Here is a 22,640-nt window from a genome sequence, read left to right on the forward strand (position 1 = left end):
TGCTGCCTGTGCCTTAGTGCACAGGTTAGAGATCGTCTTCCTGCAGCAGAGGAGCTCACATGTTGTCTGTATTTTTCAGACAGCACTCTATTTTTTAGTGATTCGTTGTTGCATACTAAGTAGAATATATATATGTGTGTGTGTGTGTGTAGTATTTTTTCTACTGAATGAATAAATTATTTTTTAAACATTTAAAGCATTATTCTTTTTTTATTATTATTATTTTTTTATTTTTGACAGGCAGAGTGGACAGTGAGAGAAAGAGACAGAGAGAAAGGTCTTCCTTTGCTGTTGGTTCACCCTCCAATGGCCGCCGCGGCCGGTGCACCGTGCTGATCCGATGGCAGGAGCCAGGTGCTTCTCGTGGTTTCCCATGGGGTGCAGGGCCCAAGCACTTGGGCCATCCTCCACTGCACTCCCTAGCCACAGCAGAGAGCTGGCCTGGAAGAGGGGCAACCGAGACAGAATCCGGTGCCTCGACCGGGACTAGAACCCGGTGTGCCGGCGCCTCAAGGCGGAGGATTAGCTTATTGAGCCACGGCGCTGGCCCTAAAGCATTTTTCTAAAGGTTTATTTATTTACTTGAGAGGCAGAGCTACAGACAGAGATGGCCCAAACACTGGGACTACCTCTGCCGCTTTCCCAGGTCATTAGCAGGGAGCTGGATCGGAAATGGAGCAGCCAGGACTCAAACGAGCATCCACATGGAATGCGGGCTCTGCAAGCAGAAGCTTAACCTACTACACTGTACGCCGGCCCCTAAACATTTTTTTAAAGATTTTATTTATTTGAGAGGTAGAGTTATAGATTGTGAGAGGGAGAGACAGAGAGAAAGGTCTTCCTTCCATTGGTTCACCCCCTAAATGGCTGCAAATGGCCGGAGCTGCGCCGATCCGAAGCCAGGAGCCAGGCGCTTCCTCCTGGTCCCCAACGTGGGTTCAGGGGCCCAAGGACTTGGGCCATCTTTTGCTTTCCCAGGCCATAGCAGAGAGCTGGACTGGAAGTGGAGCAGCTGGGACTAGAATCAGCACCCGTATGGGATGCTGGCGCCGCAGGTGGAGGATTAACCCACTGCACCAGGGAGCTGGCCCCTCCTAAACATTTTTAATAGGGCTGGCTGTAAGGCCACCACAGAACACACCAAACACCGGAGTAAGGGAAACGGTTTACTGGGAGCAAACCCAACAGGCTGGAGGGAAGGGGCGAAGAAGGAAAAAGAGGGAGAAGAATAGCCTAAGAGAGAGATCAAGAGAGCGAGAGAGAAAAATCAGGAGACAGAGAGAAAGCCAGGTGTTCAGGAACAGGTCCTCTTAAACCTTTGGAGGTGTGGGCAGGGAAGTAGGAGCTGTGAATCCCCTTAGGAAGGGGGTGGAGCTGACACCTGTGATCGGGCCATGGGGTCACTTGGCTTCCAGCCGTGGTGGGGGGGGGCTAGAGCCTAGGATGGTGTCGGGGTGTAGATCACGCCATAGATAAGACTGCGGCCGTTTTACTAACACCGGCATAGTGAGTAAAGCTGCTTCCTATGATGCTGGCATCCAATATGGATGTCCCAGCTGCTCCTCTTCCTATCCAGCTGTTATGGCCTGGGGAAGTATTGGAGGATGGCCCAAGTGCTTGGGCCCTTGCACGTGCGTGGGAGACCTGGATAAAGCTCTTGGCTCCTGGCTTCCGAACTGCTCAGCTCCGGTCATTGCAGCCATCTGGGGAGTGAACCAGCTGATGGAAGACCTCTCTCTGTCTCTCCCTGTCTATGTCTGTAATTCTCTCTCAAAAAAATAAAATCTTAAAAACAAACAAAAAAAGCTCCCCACAAAGAGACAAAGAGGCTTAATCAAAGAAGGCTTATTTTATTTGTCTTTCACAGAAAAGAAGAGAAAGAAATCACAAAGTAGGCAGCCCAGGGTGGATGTGATTCTGCAGGGTTAGGATCCTTCGTGCTGTCTGCTTGTCGGGAGATTGACCTGGATGGTTGTCATGGCTGCAGCCGCCGTCTGCCCATTTCCATGCAGCGGTTTGAGAGGCGGAAGATTTCTGAGAAGTCACGCATAGCATTGCTGCTGCTGTCTCCTTGGCCAGAAATCTTACGGCCACATCCAGCTGCAGGGGAGACTGGGAGCTGTAGTCCTTTTATTTGGGAGGTGAGGGGGTGTTTATAGTACTATGCCGAGATGAAAACTAGGGGTTTGTTACTAAGGAAAAAGGGAAGAAAGTACATTAAGAATCTTAATGAAGAATGGGATGGGAGAGGAAGTAGAGGTGGGAGGGCGGGTATGTTGAGAAGAACCGCTATATTCCAAAAGCTATATCTGTGAAATTTATATTTATTAAATAAAAGCTTTCTTTAAAAAAAAAAAAAAGGAAAGTACATTAAGAAATCACTAGCATTCTCAGCCCCGGGGATGTCGGAGTGACTTGCCTGCTGTGTGCAGGAGATCTCTCTGTAGCGTTGCTGGGAGGGTCTCAACCATGTCACCCAGTAAGGTGGGTTTTTTTCCCCCCTTGAAACTTACACATTTGTATGCAGAGTTTCTTAAGTGAAATAATATGAAATAAGAATGGTGGCAAGCATTTGGCCTGCTAGTTAAGCAATAGTTAACGTGCCTGTGTCTGGTATAGACGTGCAGGCTCTGTCTCCGGACTCTTAGCTCCCTGCTGGGGCAGCCCCTGAGAGGTAGTGAGATGACCCAGGTAATTGGAGTCCTGCCACTCATATGGGAGGCCTGGGTTGAGTTTCCAACTCCTTGCCTTGGCCCCTGGCCCAGGCCCAGCCAAAGCTATTGCAGGTACTTGGTGAGTGAACCAGCAGATCGAGGCTGTCTGTCTGTCTCTGTCTCTGTGTCTGTCAAATAAAAAACAAGAAAAATTGGAGGAGCCCATGACTCTTTAAAAAAAGTTTGACCAGGGTGTGTGAAAATTTAGCTACAGGATGTTCAACGTACTGTGGCTCATAATAAAGAAAATTAAATAAACATGGGTGATATATTTGGTTTTTCTAGTCATGGTAAAGGAAAAAGTATTATTTTTTTCTTTAGATTTTTGAAGTCTGGGTTATCTGTTACATTATATATTTCCTGGGGGATAGAACACTGGCTTTTTAAAATCTAAGGGGATTGTTATTTGTTTTTTTAATAAAGACACTTACATGAGTCAGAATTCAAAAAGATACAGAAATCCAAAGATACAGTGAAAAGTTGCTGTCTTTCCCTCCTCAGTGACTTTGCCCTGGAGGCATCAGGTGTCCCTGCCTTCTTCTGTATAATTCCTCCTTTGTTTCTTCTCTTTCTTGAACCACTGGTACTGTGCTATGTGCCGCGTCCCATTGTAGGGATGGACACAAGCAAGTGTTATCCTGCTCCTATAGCTGTCCCTGCTCCATGAGAAACAGTCCTTCACAGTAGTTGAACTGAACTCTTGAATTTGTGCAGAATATTTTAGAAATGAGTTCTTTTAGTGATTGAATATTCCATCTAGCTGAGGTCCTTCTTTAAGAACCAAGATGTTTAAGATTTAGTTTTTTTGGGAAGAAGTCCTTCTAAAATATGTTATATCTATATAGTTTATTTCTAGTTAACAGTAAAATAGTGGGCACTGCTTAATATTTTAAAACATTTTTATTTAATTTATTTGAAAGGCGGAGTTACACACACAGGTCTTCCCAAAACCTGATTCACTCTCCGGATGGCTCCAATGGCCAGGGGTGGGCCAGGCCAAAGCCAGGAGCTTCATCCAGTCTCCCAGTGGGGTGGCAGGGACCTAGGCAATTTGAGCCATTTTCTGCTGCCCTCTCAGGCACATTAGCAGGAAGCTGGATAGGAAGTGGAACAGCTGGGACTCGAACTCGCACCCCTCTGGGATTCTGGCATCACAGGCAGCAGCTTAATCCACTACAGTGCCAAACCCTGCTTAATGGTTTAACACTGTCGTCAATAGCCATTATTGTTCAGTAGAGTAAAAGATATTTCAGTTTTTGTTGGTTTTCTTTTACTAAATGACTTCATTTTCTTGTCTCGTTTTCCTTATATTTTACCTGCTTATTAGATTTTTTTCTGTTCTCTCTCATTCGTGGTGTGGCTGCCTCTAGCAGGTGTTCCTCTTTCCTCGGCGCTTGCTACTGCTTCTGAGTTTCCTTTGCTAATTTGCTTTTAAAAATTTTTGGTGGGCAGTTAGCCAGCTAGGGAACAAATATTGCCAAAATAAAAACAGCTGGGTTCAGAGAGAAGACCTGGCAGAGCCGTCCTGTGATAGAAGTATGAATGCGTCTTGAGATTCTGGACACTAAGAGGGCCTTTGTGCTTCTTGGCTATTGCCATGTTCCAGAACAGTCTCATCAGTGGAGCTTTTTATGATGATGGAAATGTTGTCTGCCCTGTCCTCTGTGATAGCTGCTATGTACATGTGGCTCTTGAGCACTTGACATTTGGCTAATATAACTAAGGAACTGAAATTGTAGTTTTGGTTGTTGTTTAGCATTTATTTATTTGAAAGGCACAGAGAGAGAGAGAGTGAGCTAGTGTTAGCCCTCCCATCTGCAGGTTTACTTCCCACATGCCTGCCGTGGCCAGAAGTGGCCAGCCCAAAGCCAGGAACTGCATGTGGGTGGCAGGAGACTTGAGCCCTCACTGCCGCCTCCTAGGACCCGCCTTGGTGGGAAGCTGGCGCTGAGGGCAGGAATCAAATTTCCAGGCATTCCTGTGTGGGATGACTCAACTACACCACCAAACGCCCATCCTCTGAAATTTTAATTTTAATTAAATTAAATTCAAGTAGTCAAACATGATTAGTGGCTGTGTGGTGGATGACATGGTTCTAGACTTCAGTTAATTAACTTATGTTCAGCAAGCTTGATTGAAGTGGCGCTTGAATTGGGATGCTATTATTTTATTGTGCCAAAAAGAATAACTTTATAGTATTGGAAAGGAGGCAATTTGGAAAGTTGATCAAATTAGCTTAAAGTGAATGACCAAATTCGAACTACCTTTTCATGTTACTATTGGTTCAAACTGTAACATTGAAAAGCCATTGACGCCAGCATGTATTTATGGCTTACAGCTCTGGCAAGGCTTTGAGTCCTTTTGGTAACTAGGGTGAAATTAGCACTCTAACTTTATTTATAGGACTTGGTTAGACAGCTGCTGGAGTGCCAGAAACTCCTACAAATAACTCTGACCTTCCCTAACCAAAGTCAAAGGATAAAATGTTCCGTAGTAGAAGATCTCCGTTGTAACTCATATACACAAAATATTGCTTTCTAATGGAGGACTCTATGACAAACAGGAAAACAAATGCATAAATAGAGATTTGGATCACTGTTAGGAAGAAGATAAACAGGGCAGAGTAGCAGAGACTTTCTTTATAACTTCAAGTAGTTAGAGTAGTCTGAAGAGTGTCATTGAGAGAGTGACATTTAGGATGAGAGCTGAAAGACCAGAGGAACCAGCCTTATGAAGGATGACGATGGAGTGGGGGATTTCAAGGAGGGGAATGAAGGGGTTAAAGGCCTGTGAGGGAGGGGACAGACTTGCTCTAGGCTAACCTTTATTTTAAGTAGATTGAAGAATTGGAAGGTTCCGAGATGGAGATGGGCCTAGACAGCCTTTGAGAAGTCGGAAGTGGGGAGCAGGCAAGTGGCAGTAGCTGGAGGGAAGTAAGGGGCTAGAAGGGGACTTCCTGTCCCAGGACGGAGGCTTTCTGGATTTGCACAGCCTCCTTGCTCAAGGCCATGCTAATAATCTCTGAATTGTTAGAATTTTACTGTGCATGCTGCCAAAACAAACAAGAGAGAATGTCTTAAAATCATGCTTCATTTAGTCCATTTACCTGTCACTGGCCATTTAGGTTTTAATTTTGGAGGTGGGGCTCCTACAGATGCTGCGGTGAGCCTTCCCTCTGCACTGGGGCTTCCCTGAGTCAGGCTGTTCGGAGGTGAAAATGCTGAGCGCGATGATGCTCATTTCAGCATTCAGTAGACATTGCCAGATTGACTTCCACAGCAGTGGAAAGAGTTTACATGGACTGCAGTCAAACGACACATTTAAGAGGGCACCAGGATGAGTGGTCGTAGGAGGAGAATGAGGGAGGTTTGAGGCGAAGGCAGTAGTCATTACAGGGCAACTTTGATGGGATGGCTGGCGTTCTCCAGCACGCGTTTGAGGTGTGTGAGCGTGAAGTCCATCCCCTTGGCTCTGTGATGTTTCTCCAGCAACCTTCAGCTGACAGGGCACAGCTGTGAGGAAGGCAGGTGAATGTATTTAATCGGGATTGGCGTTTTGCCAGTTGACAGTGATGGAGAGCACAAATGATTTGCAAGGGCAGCATTATAATTTTGGACCATGGGATCCAAGTTGGAAAAAGGAGAGAATGGAAGACACAACTGGAGTGGGTTAGCTAATGACAAAAAATGTTTGGGATAGAGGATTTAACTAAGTCAAAAATTGTAGTGGAAGAGTTACTGGAGCAAGGTGGAAAGTAGAGGAGGTTGGCTGAGAATAGAAATGAAACTTTAATGATGAGGAGAAACAGGGCTCTCAAGATAATGTAGTATCCTATTTTAGGGATGGTAGTTCTGGGTCCCCTAAAAATTGAGGGACGATGGCCGGCGCCGCGGCTCAGTAGGCTAATCCTCCACCTTGCGGCGCCGGCACACCGGGTTTTAGTCCCGGTCAGGGCACCGATCCTGTCCCGGTTGCCCCTCTTCCAGGCCAGCTCTCTGCTGTGGGCAGGGAGTGCAGTGGAGGATGGCCCAAGTGCTTGGGCCCTGCACCCCATGGGAGACCAGGAGAAGCACCTGGCTCCTGCCATCGGAACGGTGCGGTGCGCCGGCCGCAGTGCACCTACTGCGTTGGCCATTGGAGGGTGAACCAGCGGCAAAAAGGAAGACCTTTCTCTCTGTCTCCCTCTATCGTCCACTCTGCCTGTCCAAAAAAAAAAAAAAAAATTGAGGGACGAGCTCTAAAAGCACCTTTGTGCCTTTTTCTAAGAGATCAGATTTGAGATGGACCCTTTTCTCTACATTTAGGTCTAGAGCTTATTTTAGACAACATAGGAGGTAGCCATAGCTCACAGGAAGTTGCCAGGACTATAGGAACTCATGTACAGGGTATATACTGAATCCCATACCTAATCTCTGTCATTTGTTGTTTTAAGTCTTAAAAATGGGCAAAGGTAGAGTACAGGTTTACAGCCAGCATAAAATTTCCAGTGATTTGTGCCTGTCTTGATTTGATCTGATGGATGAGTAGATACTTGTGTTCAACTTTTGGCTCCTTTTCTTGCCAGCCACGAGACCATGAGCTATCATTTAACCACGGCAGGCTTCAGTTCCCTTTGATGTGTGGAGGAGGTAGAAGGCCTGCCTTGTAGGGGTCTGGTGAAACTGCTGTGGAGACCACACCTGCAAACTTGAGATGCATCATGGTTCCTCGGGGCTGGTGGCTGCTGCTGGCGGTGTTGCACTGGCATGAGCAAGCCGAGTGGGATGCCCCCTGATGTGACTCCCAGTGTGGTTTAGATCCCCTCCCTGAGTGTGGCCACCATGTCTTTACTCCTGTCTGCCATGAGGCCAGTGCCCTGCTGCCCATATTGGCCCATGGATTTTTTTTTTTTTTTTTGACAGGCAGAGTGGACAGTGAGAGAGAGAGACAGAGAGAAAGGTCTTCCTTTTGCCGTTGGTTCACCCTCCAATGGCCTCCGTGGCCGGCGTGCTGCGGCCGGCGCACCACGCTGATCCGAAGGCAGGAGCCAGGTGCTTCTCCTGGTCTCCCATGGGGTGCAGGGCCCAAGCACTTGGGCCATCCTCCACTGCCCTCCAGGGCTATAGCAGAGAGCTGGCCTGGAAGAGGGGCAACTGGGACAGAATCCGGCGCCCCGACCGGGACTAGAACCCAGTGTGCTGGCGCTGCAAGGCGGAGGATTAGCCTGTTGAACCACGGCGCTGGCCAGATGTATTTTGAGTAACAGAATTCTGGTGAGAGGAAGTGAGGTAAAAAGAGCCCATTCAGGGCCAGTGCTGTGGTGCAGCAGGTTAAAACCCTGGCCTGAAGCGCTGGCATCCCATATGGGCACTGGTTCGAGTCCCGGCTACTCCTCTTCCTATCCAGCTCTCTGCTATGGCCTGGGAAGGCAGCAGAAGATGGTCTGAATCCTTGGGCCCCTGCATGCGTGTGGGAGACCCAGAAGAAGCTCCTGGCTCCTAGCTTTGGATTGGTTCAGCTCAGGCCATTGCGGCCATCTGGGGAGTGAACCAGCGGATGGAAGACCTCTCTCTCTGTCTCTACCTCTCTCTGTTAACTCTGTCTTTCAAATAAATAAAATAAATCTTTAAAAAAAAGAGAGCCCACTCTTTCAGGGTTTTTTTTTTTGGTTTGCTTGTTTGTTTTCTGGTTTCTAAAGTCAAATTCAGCTGAGCTCTGAGTCCCATTTCCCTAGTACGGTGTACTGTGGTGAGTCTGGGTGGGCTCCGCCAGTCCTGAGGGAATGGAATGCAAGTTAACGTACAGAAGGTCGCCTCCAGTTTCCTTGGGAGAATTTTCAGTGCCTGATTTCTCAGGTATGTTTTTTGAGAAGTTGTGCTGGCTCACCACATGTGCACGCTGCCTACCAGTCTTTTACAACCTCAGACAGACACACATAAAACAAATGGTCTCCTGAATGCCTAGACTTTGAGATGGAGAGTATAAAATGTGGCTCCAGACTCTTTCACCTTTCCATGTTGCAAACTCTAGCACTTGCAGAAGCAAGAATTCAGCATGCCATTGTAAGATTAGAAGTATCGGCAAGCACCCAGGTTGCATCCTAGATTGAGTTTTCTTTCCTAGGAGCAAGCCTGCCAGAGACTTCTGTGGGCCCTGTCTAGAAGGTGTCCTTCTCCCGTGCTCAGGTCACTCCCTTCTGAACTGAGGCTGGGCTGCTCAGGACAGGCACACAGGACGATACCAGTCCTGCTGATAGAAAGAGGCGTGTGTGCATCTTAATCTCCTCTGAGACTGGGGTCTTCGTCACACTGCCCCCAGAAGGTGCAGTTAGGACCCTTGGTGTCTCTTAATGGGAATCTCGCCTAGCTGTGAGGCATAGGCTTCCTTGTTTGACTTTGGTGATTGGAATGAAAAATTGTTTCCTCCTACTTTTTTTTAAAGGTAAGGAAATATGGGCATGCAGGAGCATGATTCAAGACTCACTGCATGCCTGTGTGTGTGTGTGTGCGCGCGCGCAGGAAACACAGAGAATTTTCTTTTTGATCAGGCTGTTCACCAAATTTTAAAAATTAACAGGCAGAGTCACATCCACAATGGGAATTTACAGGAGGGGCCCCCATCTCCCCGTGGTTTCACGAGTAGCTTCCCAAGTTTCTGTGATGTATTTTGGTTGTTTTCACTTCATTTTGAAGGTTTTTTTCTCAGCTCTGCTGCACATACATGTTTCTGTTTATCCCATCCCAAACTTTTCAAAAGGTAGTACCATGAAGTGATAGTGTAAATATGTGGGTTGTTTTGTGTTTGTTTAGTTGATACTTGGTTAAGAATGAAGGTTAACAGTAATAACAGGCTGGTGCAGCGGCTCAGTAGGCTAATCCTCTGCCTGCAGCACCGGCATCCCCGGTTCTAGTCCTGGTCGGGGTGCCAGATTCTGTCCTGGTTGCTCCTCTTCCAGTCTAGCTCTCTGCTGTGGCCTGGGAAGGCAGTGGAGGATGGCCCAGGTGCTTGGGCCCTGCACCCGCATGGGAGACCAGGAGAAGCACCTGTCTCCTGACTTTGGATCGGCACGGTGCGCCGGCCGCAGTGGTCATTGGCGGGTGAACCAATGGAAAAAGGAAGACCTTTCTCTGTGTCTCTCTTCTCTCTCACTGTCCACTCTGCCTGTCAAAAAGAAAAAAAAAAAAAAAAGAGTAATAACAAGTGCTTCAAAGAGTTTGAAGAGACTACAATATAATCTCTAATCAGTGTGATTTTAGTATAGTTATTTAGAGTGGAGTATAGGGAAGGCTGGTGACTTACGATCTAGGGCATGGGCTGTGAGAATGAAGGGAAAGTTGCACATAAAATTAATTATGGACGTATAAAAGATAAGTAACAGTTTATAGAATGTCAAGACTTGCGGGGGGGGGGGGCCTCCCCCCAATTAAAACAGGCTATCTCAGTTTTAGGCTTCGAAGTTCTTACTCTTTTGTACTAGAAATGAAGTAATCCTGCCTTCGGAGGAAGCAAAGTTCTGAATAAGAAAAAGAAAAGGTTTGGGTGAGGCTAGGAACAGCTGCCCCACCTTTTGAAGTTTAAATAGCTGGGAGTTTACTGTGCCAGGAGAGAAAAGGCACTGTAAGCTCTCCTGCAGAAGGCACGCATTTAGGGTGGAAGAAAAGGAAAAGTGGCTTTACTTCTACATTAAGAGAAAGAGAAGCTCTACCTTAGCAGGTTAACTAAGACCAGAGCACTAGACGGGCGGTGTTAGGTCGGGGGAGTGAGTGCACCTTGTCCCTCTGTGGGGTGTGCCTTGAGTGAGCTTTACAGACCATACTTGGAGATTTTATAGACAGGAGAGAGATGTTTCAACACGTCTGGGGGAAAGCAGAGCTCTGAGGCTGCCGGATGACTGTGTGTGTGTGTGTGTGTGTCCATTATTTGAGAGGCAGAGTAGCAGGGAGAGAGAAGAGACAGAGCTCCCACCGTTTGTTTCACTCCCCAAATGCCTTGCAGTGGCTAAGGCCAAACCAGGAGCCAAGAGAGCAATGCAGTTCTCTCCTGGGGGAGACAGGAACCCAGTTACTTGAGGCATTACTGCTACCGCCCAGTGTCTGCATTAGTAGGAAGCTAGAGTTCCAGAGCCAGGAACTGAACCATGTATTCTGGTGTGGGACACAAGCCTCTTAGCTACCAGGCTAAACACCCACTCCCTTTTGTTTTTTATTTTGTTTTGTTTTGCCCAAATTAAAGGAATACAGGATTACTCAAAATAGTAATTCTCTGGGATTGTTGTGTGTACCTACCATATGCTAGGTAGAAGACAGGAAATGCCAAAAAAGGTGAAGACCAGATCTTAGATTTCTCCACCCTGAAAGACAGGGCAAAGGAGATAAGATTGGCACAGGAATACCTGTCATAGTGGCCAGCAGAAGTGCTGAACGCTGTGTTACAAACTCCAGGCCTCACAGAGGTGGGAGGCAGAGATCCGTTATGCTGAGGTAGACTTTGGGGTTTGAATGGGGGAAGAAACCGGTCAGAGAAGTGAGGAAAGAACATGGGTACTGGCATTCACTGCTGGACACATGGACAGAAGCTTGGCCAGACATATGGGAGGCAATAAATAAATGTTTATAGTGAACTAAAATTAGAAAGTGCAGTTCTGGGGAATATGGTGGTGGTTTACAGGGTTATATGATTTGATCCAATTACAGCTCCAACAGGAATATTCTGTCCGTATTTTGCTTGAGGAAACAAAAGTGTGTATCACCCCCCCCCCCCCCCCCCGGGGCTGTAATGATAGTAATTGCAGATCCGGAATTCAAACTTAGGCCTGGTAGCCACCCTGTCCTCATGCTTACTAAGGTGCCTGTATCATGCTCGGGGCTCAGGATCCACTTGACTCTCAAACCCTCGTCCTTCTCCCCTTCAGCATGAGGGCTGTGTTTATATGAATGAGGGTGGCAGTAATAAAAAAGATGAAAAGTCTATTTGAGTGTGTATCTAAGTTTTCCAGTGTTGTAAACTCTTCTAAGAGTAAGAATTCCTGGCTACAGAGAGCAGTGGGGCCAGGCTGGCCTTGCGGGACGGGAGGTGGCCTCTGAGCAGGTTCTGTGTGTGCACTTGGCTTCTGCAAGGGGCTCCAGAAATGGGGTAGAGGGGAAGCTTGGTTCACTTGCCCTGGCCTTGGAAGGCAGAGTCTTTTGATTGCTTCATCCGCGTTGAAAGAATTCATTTTAGACTAATTTATGTCTAGCACTAGAAACTGGTGCTGGTGGTTTATTACTAACCCCACCCATTGCTGTCTTTTGCAATAATCTTTGTGAGTGGTGACTGTGTTTCTAGAAGTAGAATGAGAGAGAGATTCCCTGAAGGCAAATCTGGAGGGTGTGCTGTGCACTCCAGTTCAGACACTTGGGGCCGGGAACTCCCAGAGAGAGAGAGAGGGAGGGAGGGAGGGAGGGAGAGGAGAGGAGAGAGAGGGGAAAGGGAGGGAGAGAGAGAGAAGGGGAGGGAGGGAGGGAGGGAGAGAGGGAGGAGAGAGAACAACAGAACAGTCAGCTGGAGAGGAGGGAGGAGGGGGAGAAGACCAGTCTTTTTTTTTTTTTTTTTTTTTTAAGGATTTTTAAACTCAAGTGATTTTGGGGGGCTCTCCCCACCCTGAACCCTTGCCCCCCATTCTGGCACCTCCTTTCCTGCGGGTCACTGAAGTGCCTTTTTGCAGCCCAGGACCAACGGAGCGCTGAGTTGGAGCAGCCGGGCCTGACATGATGTACCTCTGGGTGAGTACACAGTGCTGTGGGTGAGGCTTGCACTTGCTCATATAAGGAGTGGAAAGCCGCGAGGCTCTGCTCCCGCACTAGCAGCCTTCCCCACAGAGCACGGACTGCCACGTCCCAGTCTGCTCACAGGTGTTAGGGTTTAAACCTTGCAGCGATTGTGGCTTCTTTTTCTAATGTTGTTTATCTTGTTAGACTCCAGCGCGAGGGCTGAGCTCCCAGCGCAGTGGCATCCCCTGGGCTTGGTCGGTTTGTGGAAGGCAAGTGGGGCAGGTGAAGTGAGCTAGCTGCTTCCAGAGCTTAGTCTCCCTGGTGGGGCAGGGTCCGCTGTGTTTTGTTTGGGGGGTGCTGACCTTGATTACGAGCTGTGTCTTTAAATCTTGGAATATTCAATTAGGTGGCATGATCCTTAATTAGGAATAAGCTTTTGTAAGTTTTTGTCTAGTAATTATACTATCCTTTGCAGTAGTCTTGTAAAGTAAGTCCTTGTTGTTATTAAAACTGTATGAGGGAAGTAATTAAATCACAAGGAGTGACTTGCCCTTAGTTAGAAGCCAAGTCTGTAGCAGCAGATAGTAATTAATAAACAGATATTATAAAGCATTTTATATATGTCAGGAACTTAACACATACTTTCCATTATTCTAATTTGCTGTTGACTGGCATTGTAATGTGGGGTAGAGGGAAATCATCTGGGGTTGGAGAAGATTATGAATGATGAGATGTGACCATTTGTAGCAGAATGTCAGGGAAAATAGTGCAGAAACACCCCACCACACACACCCCGGGTTTTAGCTGTGAGAACAAGAGCATCTATAGTCCCGTGCAAAGATGGCGGTGTCTCTCTTGAGCAGACAGCTGTTGTGTGTTGCTAAGGGAGCCTACTAGATGGGATGCCCTTGGCTACTGGCCAGCCTTTGAAAGTTTCCCTTTGCCCTTTGCCCTTCGGCCCAGATGTCTGGAGTTGCAGGAACCTACTTGGCTCAATCAGGCTAAATTTATAAATATCAGAAGGCAAAATTTAAACTAGGTTTGTGCAGATGGAGCTTGGTCACAGTGTGTGTGTGTGTTGGGAGGAACTGCTTTTCTTGTTTCTCTATTCGTATTTGAATATGACCTTGAAATGTAATTTCCTCCCTCTATTGATTTATTTTTGTAGTACTGTATTTGTAAGAATTCAAAAGAATTTCCTGACACGCTAATGCACGCTAGCAGCTTTCACCTCCCTGTGAACTAGTCATCTGTCCCTAGGCTCTCTGCAGCCGTGCGGGCTGGATTGATGAGCATTGTCTGTCAGAAAGATGGGCTGTTGTGTCTTTTGATTTGCTTGGAAAAGGAGTTGGGAGAGAAAGCAAGGGAAATCAATCTCATTTTCACCCATTTACGTTTGATGAAAGCAGACAGGGACAGTCCCCCAAGTTACTTCCTCTGGGCTTGGGCTCATTATTTGTGTATTTGTCTCAATCCCCTTCACTTGTAAGCCCCAGACAGAGCTTCTCCACCGAGATGACACGTGGGGGATTGCACACGATGACCGTCCCCATGGCCCCCAGGCAGCCAGGTGGGGCTTGAGGTTCCCACAGTTACTGTAACCATGTGTGCCCTCATTTAGTTGCCACTTTGTGTCATAACAGTATTACCATTTTCCTGTGTGCCATCACACCTGAAAATTTGGGTACCACTATGTAAATGGCAATAAACTCTATCTCATTATTATCTTTTTAAAGAGATTTATTTATTTATTTGAAAGAGTTACAGAGAGACAGAGGCAGAGAGAGAGAGAGAGGTCTTCCATCCGCTGGGTCACTCCCCAGATAACCGCAGTGGCCGGAGCTGTGCTGATCCAAAGCCAGGAGCCAGGAGCTTCTTCCGGGTCTCCCATGCAGGTACAGGGGCCCAAGAACTTGGACCATCTTCTGCTTTCCCAGGCCATAGCAGAGAGCTGGATTGGAAGTGGAGCAGCCGGGACTCGAACCGATATCTAGCACAGATATGGGATGCCGGCACTGCGGGCAGCGGCTTCACCCACTACGCCACAGCACTAGCCACTTCACACAGTTTTTGAATTCAGCAAAGATTCCAGAAGGAGCAGTAGCTGCTGGACCCCCAGACACAGAGAGGGAAATCTGTGTGATCAGGCATTAAGTGGGAGGCACTGAGGGCTGCTGTGGGGAAAACTTAGTGTATGAAGAATGGGAGATCAGAGCTGTAGTCCAGGATTAGCTAGAACCCAGCCCTGCAACTTTGGGTAATCATTTCACTGTTCTGAGCTCGTCTTCATGTCTGCAAGACAAGTTGGATGGAACTTCTGATTCTGAATTCTGTGAAATAGATTTTAGGTGCAGTAGGTAGGCCTGAAGGATGCCTAATTATGCAAGTATGTTTAAGTCCGAACATGAGAAAAGCCATGCAGTGTCTATCACCTGCATTGTCTACTTGGTTTAGTACTAGTAGTGCGACACTTTCTGAGGAGCTGGCATTGGTGGCACAGCGTAAGCCACACTTGTGATGCCAGCATCCCATATTGGAGCCTCAGTTCCAATCCTGCCTGCTCGGCTTCCTGGTAATGTACCTGGTAAGTCCATGGGTGCTGGCCCAGGTGCTTGGGTCCCTGCGCCTGTGTGGGAGACCCCAAAGGAGCCTCTGGCTGATGTGGCCATTTGGGGAGTGAACCATTGGATGGAAGAGCTCTTTCTCTCTGTTGCTTTGCCTTTCAAACAAACAAGCAAACAAACAGATAAATAAAGACACTATCCTGGAAACATTACGGAACTGTGTTGTCAGTACCTGGGTGGTGCTGACATTCTTTTTTTTTTTTAAAGATTTATTTATTTATTTAAAAGTCAGAGTTACATAGAGGAGAGGCAGAGAGAGATCTTCCATCTGCTGGTTCACTCTCCAGTTGGCCACATTTACCAGAGCTGCGCCATTCTGAAGCCAGGAGCCAGGAGCCTCCTCCAGGTCTCCCACGTGGGTGCAGGAGCCCAAGGACTTGGGCCATCTTCTACTGCTTTCTCAGGCCACAGCAGAGAGCTGGATCAGAATATGGAGTAGCCAGGACTCGAACCAGCACCCATATGGGATGCCGGCACTGCAGGCGGCGGCTTCACTGGTTACGCCACAGCGCCGGCCCCCCAGACATTCATAGAACCTGTGGGACTGTGGGTAAAAGTTGCAGCTCATTGGCCGGCGCCGTGGCTCAACAGGCTAATCCTCCGCCTTGCGGCGCCGGCACACCGGGTTCTAGTCCCGGTCGGGGCACCGATCCTGTCCCGGCTGCCCCTCTTCCAGGCCAGCTCTCTGCTGTGGCCAGGGAGTGCAGTGGAGGATGGCCCAAGTGTTTGGGCTCTGCACCCCATGGGAGACCAGGAGAAGCACCTGGCTCCTGCCATCGGAACAGCGCGGTGCGCCGGCCGCAGCGCGCTACCGCGGCGGCCATTAGAGGGTGAACCAACGGCAAAGGAAGACCTTTCTCTCTGTCTCTCTCTCTCTCTCACTGTCCACTCTGCCTGTCAAAAAAAAAAAAAAAAAGTTGCAGCTCATGCAGCAGTTTATCGTGTGTCATTGAAGGCAGCTCACGAACTTGCGCCTGTGTGGCTGGAACAACAGGTGGAGTGCTGCCTTCGGCTGGCTGTGTGCTGCTTTGCTATATCTTCTCTGCCCTTGAGTTCTCCTTTTTGGTGAATTTGGTAGCATCAGTGGGCAGCAAGGGATGGTACAGAGAATACTGGTTTTAGAGACTTCACCAGATCTAACTTCTGTCTCTGCCATTTCTAGCTGTGTGTGGCCTTGAACACCTTACTTAATGTCTCTGAACCTTGGCTTTGTCATTTGTCACAAAAGGGAAAGAAATTCCTACCGTGCTTGCTTGTGGTATCCTTTGAGAGAAGCTGTGAAACGTGCTCAGTAGATGCTTAGTGAATAACTAGTGCAAGCCAGCATTTTGCTTTGGGTGTTCCATGGACAGACTACTCGCCACCACAGGGGTCTTTGAATTCATGGCGGGAGAACTTGGATAAACAGGCTACTTTTACGTGAAATATTCCCCCTTTAATTGGTATTTTAAGTACTTATGACTAGGGAGCTCTCAGTGAAGTTGCCCCTGATGGAGAACACCTTGCTGTTTGTTCTAACTTTGGTTTGGGAAGGGGTTGCAGTACTGTTAAGTATCTATCATGTCATTTATTCTTCTGTCCTTTTCATCCTCTAGAATGGAAAGGGAAGAGAAGACAGACAGACAGACATGATTCCTGGGCTGAGAGAACTTGCTTGTTTGTTGATTATGCAATTTATATCCAGCAAACAAAATTAGGCACCACTTTTTAAATTCCCAGAAGGCAGAGCTCCAGTCTGAGCTCATCTTAGTGAGGCTGGCACCAGGCTCTCTATATGGATAGACTTCTAGATTTCATTTCCAACTGTGTGGTTTTTTTTTTTTTTCATAGTTAAATTCTGTCTTCTTAATAAATCAGTTCAGCCAACATTTAATGAATGTTTATAATGGGTAGAGCCAGCTGTTGCAAATGTAAAGATGATTAAAGAGGTTTTGTACCTTTAGCAAATGTATGATATAATGGTAGAGATTGTGTACACAGAGGATGATTTCTGTATAATGTTATTCAGTTAAATACGTGCTTTTATCTAGTATCTTTTTTTTTTTAAGATTAATTTATTTATTTGAAAGGCAGAGTCAAGGAGAGAGAGAAGGGGAGAGAGAGAGAGAAAGAGAGAGAGAGAGAGATATCTTCCATCTGCTGGTTCACTCCCCAGATGGCCACAATGACAGGAGCTAGACCAGGGCAACTGCCTCTCTTCTCTCTGTGTGTAACTCTGACTTTTAAATAAATAAATAAATCTTGAAAAAGAAAAAAAAAAGGCAGAGTTACAGAGAGAGAGACAGAGATTTCTTCCATCTGCTGGTTTACTCCCCAGATGGCCTTAATGGACCACGCTGAAGTCAGGAGCCAGGACCACCTTCTGGGTCTCCCATGTAAGTGGCAGGGGCCCAGAAACTTGGGCCATCTTCCGCTGCTTTCCTAGGCACATTAGCAAGGAGCTGGATTGGAGGTGGAGCAGCTGAGATTCCAACCTGCACCCAGATGGAACGCTGACCCTGCATGCTGCAGCTTAAGCAGCTGTGCCACAGCCCTGGGCCCTCAATCCATTTTTTTAAAACTATGGCTTTTATCTATTTTTATAACATCCTTGTTTGGGGAGAAGCTGGTTTTTTTTTTTTTTTAAATTTATTTATTTAAAAGGCAGAGTTATATAGAGAGGGAGAAACTACAGAGAGCGATCTTATCTACTGGTTCACTCCCCAAATGGCTGCAGTAGCCAAGGGTGGGCCAGACCTAAGCCAGGAGCTTCACCAGGTCTCCCGCGTGAGTGGCAGGGGCCCAAGTACTTGAGCTTTCTTCTATTGTTCTCCCAGGCACAGTAGCAGGGAGCTAGATAGGAAGTGGAGCATCCGGTACCCACACTGGCATTCACGCTGGATGCCAGTGTCACAGACTTAACCCACTGTACCATAACTGCCAGCCCCCTGATGTTTTGGTCTTGAACCATCTATTGAATGATAACATGTCTGTTAGGCATATACCACGCACAGTTCTCAACACACCTGCAGGTTAGCTGTTAATGTTCAGTTTACAGATGTGGAGTTAGAAACTTCAGTAACTTGCTACAGTCGGTTTAGAACTGGCCAACAGGGTCTGAACTCGGGTGAGTATAGCCCCAAGACTTCACCATTCTTCACCTTTTCACTCACTTGTTCAGCAGCTCCCAGCTCTTCACTACCTCTCCACAGCATGAGACAGAGCTGTAGTGGAGGAACAAAAATTAGGGAACCTGAATTCTGTTTCCATCACCTCTCATTCCTTGAGCCAATAAACGAAGTAGTAAGTGGTGGATGGCTTTGTTATTAAAGTTGGAAATCCTGAACTTTGAGTTGGAGGACATAGCTTTTTTTTTTTTTTTTTTTAAGATTTATTTACTTATTTAAAAGTCAGAGTTACACAGAGAGAGAAGGAGAGGCAGAGAGAGAGAGGTCTTCTATCCACTGGTTCACTCCCCAGATGGCCACAGTGGTTGGAGCTGTGCTGATCCGAAGCCAGGAGTTTCCTCTGGGTCTTTCCACGTGGGTACAAGGGCCCAAGGACTTGGGCCATCGTCTGCTGCTTTCCTTGGCCATAGCAGAGAGCTGGATTGGAAGTGGAGCAGCCAGGACTCAAACTGGCGCCCATATGGGAAGCCGGCACTTCAGGCCAAGGTGTTAACCCTCTGCGCCACAGCGCCAGCCCCTCGGTTTAATCTTTTAGTACTCAGTTTTTAGTCACAGTTTTGCCATTTTAATTGGCCTGTCTACGCAATTGAAGAAGTAGATTTAATAATAAATTGAGTTATCACAAAATGTAAAAATTGTTCAGATAGCATTTAATGCCAGATACTGTGAATAGGTACTTGGCAGTGAAAAGCCATTAAAAGATTTTTAGTAGGATTGGGAGTTGGGTGAGGTGGAGTTTATAATTGGATTTTTTTCCCCATAGTTGTCTACATAAATAAGAGGAGAGAGGAAGTTCTGGGAGAAGTTAGGTGATTGTTGCCGAACAGTCCCAGGGTGGCAGTGACCACATTGGCTGCCAAGAACCAGAACTGTAGGGGAGGTCTTAGGGTAAGATCGACACGATGCTGTCCTGATTGTGGAAGGGGCGATGAAGGGGTCGTGGGTTTGATTTTTGGCTTTGGTGTTTTGGGTTAACTGGAAGATGTTCAACAGGAGATACTGTTTACCTGGCTGCCTGTCTAGGGCTCGGAGGACTAGAAAAGGTAAAGGTGTAGCTGTTGGAGCAGTGGCAGGTGTGATGACGGCTTACGATGACAATGGTCTCGGGAAGAGGAGTCCATGCTTGATGTGGGTGGATGAACCCTCTAAGAATCAGGGAACAAGACCTGGAGGGCTTGTCTTTTAGTAGGAAAAACAGAACTGTAGGAAGTCCAGGAAGAGAGTGTGGCCAAAAGAGAACAGAAAAATGTCTGTGAAGTTAGCATCATGGAGGTCGTTTGTGACTTTAGCAAGGGTTGTTTTGGTGGAATAATGAGAGCAGAAGCCCGGATGGGATTGGTTGAGGAGTTCACAGAGAGGCAAGGAAAAGGAGGTGGAGATGGTGAATACAGACAGTTGTCGAAAAAGCTGGAAGGACTGGCGAGCTAGAGTTGGGGAGAAGAAGCTTTCTTTTTAAAAGAAACTTTTGGTGTTTAAAAGTTAATTGAGTAGATCCATTTGAATAGAAGTACCGGTGTGGGTGAGAGAAGAGAAGGCGAAAATCACTCGTTGCTCTGAGAAGGTGGATTGGCTTTAGAAGAGAGAACTCTCCCATTTTAACAGGAGGCGAAGCAGGTGGAGAACAGAGGCACTCACAAAGTGTAGTCCCGAGGCATCTTCACAGGAGAGCCGGTAGAAGGAGAAAGCGCTGGAGAGCATTGTTGATTTCCTGAAAAGGAATAGATTGGTGCAACGTGATGGTGAGCACATGTGTGAGAAACGGAGTGGAATTCCACGTGCCCTGTGTGTGTGATGTGAGTAGAATAATGGTGTGTGAGAGTTACAAATGATAGAAGGCAGATTTTCTAGAGTGAATTTAAGATCTGTTTATTTCAGTGAGGAAAATCCACTGGTGAATTTTTTTTTTTTTTTAAATAAAAGTTTGCTTGCTTGTTTATTTATTTGAAAGTCAGAGTGACAGAGGGAGAGAGATCTTCTGTCTACTGGTTTACACCCCAAATTGCTCTAACAGCCAGGACCGGTCCAGACCGAAGCCAGGAACAAAGAACTCTAGCCAGGTCTCCCACGTGGGTGGCAGAACCCAGGTATATGAGTGTCGTCCTTTGCTTCCCAGGCACCTTGGCAGGGAGCCGGCTCTGGAGCAGGATGACTACCCATGAACTAGTGCCCCTGTCTGGGGTGTGGATGTCCCAGGTGACAGCTCAGCTGCTGCCACTGATGAATTGTACGCAGATTCTAATGTGATCAGATTTGTATATTAGAAATGGGATGAGACTTCTGTTCTTGTAGAATTTGTGTTTATACTTGGGATGGAATTGGTTTACTATATGGAATTTAAAAGTTCAGGACATTTTAATGGGCCAGACAAACTCTGTTTGTTTGTAAGACTCAAGCAGTTACCACGTGTGTATGGGATGATTACTGTCTGCCAAGCATTTTCTAAGAGGTGAGGAAAAAGCAATAAGACAAAATCTTTTCCTGTAAATAGTTCATATTTTTGGGGGGCTGGCACTGTGGCGTAGCGGTTAAGGCCACCGACTGCAGTGCCGGCATCCCATATGGGCACCGGTTCGAGTCTTGGCTGCCCCACTTCCAATCTGCTATGGCTAGGAAAGCAGTAGAAGATGGCTCAAGTCCTTGAGTCCCTGTACCTATGGGGGAGACCCAGAAGCTCCTGGCTCCTGGCTTCAGATCGGTGCAGCTCTGGCCATTGCAGCCAATTGGGGAGTGAACCAATGGATGGAAGACCTTTCTCTCTCTCTCTGCCTCTCCTCTCTCTGTGTGTAACTCTGACTTTCACATAAATAAATAAATCTTTCCCCCAAAAAAGTTCATATTTTTCTTTATTTAAAAAATATTTTATTTATTTGAAAGGCAGAGCAACAGAGAGAAAAGGAGGAGACAGAGAGATCTTTTATCTTCTGGTTCATTCCCCAAAATGGCCACAACAGCCAGTGCTGAGCTAGGCTGACAACAGGAACCAGGAATTCCACCAGGCTCTCCCACATGGGTAGGGGGACCCAAGTTCTTGAGCTCTCTTCCACTACCTTGTCAGACACATTAACTAGCAGGAAGCTGGATCAGAAGTGGTGCTGCCGGGACTTGAACTGCACTGTGAAATAGAACACCAGTGTTGGCAAGCGGCTACTTAACCCGCTGAGCCACAACACTGGCCCCTATATTTTTCAACTGGGGAAATAAAACTGTAAACATCTGAGCAAACAAAATATTTTAGGGATAATAAGTGCTGATCAGAAGACAATGTAATAAGACCCTGAATGTTTTAACGAGAGTGGAAAAGGCCGCGCTGATAAGGGGGCATGGAGTAGTATTACAAACAGGAGGAGAAACAAATGCAGACTCCTTAGAAAGGAATGTTTGGGCATCCAGAGGACAAAAAAGAAGGATGGTGTGGTTGGAACAGAGAGAACAAAAAGAAAGTAGGAAGATACTATCGGAGAAGCAGACAAGGCCAGGTGGTATCTTCATGGTCAGGATTTGAAGGTGAAATTTGTTTTGGTTAAAATCAGCCAGCGCTGTGGCTTAATAGGCTAAGCCTCCGCCTGCAGCACCGGCATTCCATATGGGTACCAGTTCATGTCCCAGCTGCTCCTCTTCTGATCCAGCTCCCTGCTATGGCCTGGGAGACCAGTAGAAGATGGCCCCAGTCTTTGGGTCCCTGCACTTGCGTGGGAGATCCAGAAGAAGCTCCTGGCTCCTGGCTTCGAATTGGTCCAGCTCTGGCTCTTGTGGCCATTTGGGGAGTGAATCAGCAGATGGAAGACCTTTCTCTCTGTGTCTCTCTCTCTCTGACTTAACTCTACCTCTCAAATAAATAAACAAAATATTTCAAAAAGAAATTTGGAAAGTGTGGAGATGTGATTGTGAGGATAGTCACTTTCTTTAGGGAGAGTAGTGGGGAAGTCAGGACGCTGTTGCTGTCCGAACAAGCGGTGACAGCCTGGTCTCTGGGGGACAGTGTGCTAGGACTGAACAGAACAGCTTGAGTGTGCGCTGAGATGAAAGAAGGATGTGAGTTACCCAATTTTTAGCTCGAGGAATTAGGATGGAGGGGCCATTTCCTGAGAACAGACCAGGGCATAGGAATAGGCAGAACAGCAGGTATAGCTTAGACTTGAGGTGTCTGTTAGACATCCAATGGAGAAGTGCAGTGGTCATTTGATAGGAACCTGGAGGTCAGAAGAGAGATGTGAGTTGAAGTGTCAGGTAGAGGCTCCTCGTGCATATTTAAGGTCTTGGGAGAAAACGTAGCTAGAGAATTGGGCTGAGGACAGAGCCCTGAGTCATTCTGATAGCGCTCTGAGGGACAGTGACAAGAACTGGCAGGGAGCAGAAAAGCTGGCCCAGTGTGTGATGCCACAGATTGGGAGGAGAAAGCCCTGGGTT

The 22,640-nt window shown here is 47.1% G+C and overlaps 1 protein-coding gene across 20 annotated transcripts in view; it reads left to right on the top strand.

Moving 5' to 3' along the window:
* Positions 1-22,640, top strand: part of RBFOX2 (RNA binding fox-1 homolog 2) — a 323,477-nt gene that overhangs the window by 140,442 nt on the left and 160,395 nt on the right. Inside the window, exon 1 of one of the 20 annotated variants that reach the window (XM_062202926.1) lies at positions 12,358-12,454. The exons of the other annotated variants lie outside the window; for them this stretch is intronic. Within the exon in view, the coding sequence (XP_062058910.1) occupies positions 12,440-12,454 (15 nt within the window). The 5' untranslated portion in view covers positions 12,358-12,439. Of the gene's footprint in view, positions 1-12,357; positions 12,455-22,640 lie in introns of those variants that run through there. 20 annotated transcript variants of the gene reach the window in all.

This window comes from Lepus europaeus, chromosome 10, assembly GCF_033115175.1.
Source record: "Lepus europaeus isolate LE1 chromosome 10, mLepTim1.pri, whole genome shotgun sequence".
In the NCBI taxonomy this organism is placed as follows: Eukaryota; Metazoa; Chordata; class Mammalia; order Lagomorpha; family Leporidae; genus Lepus; species Lepus europaeus.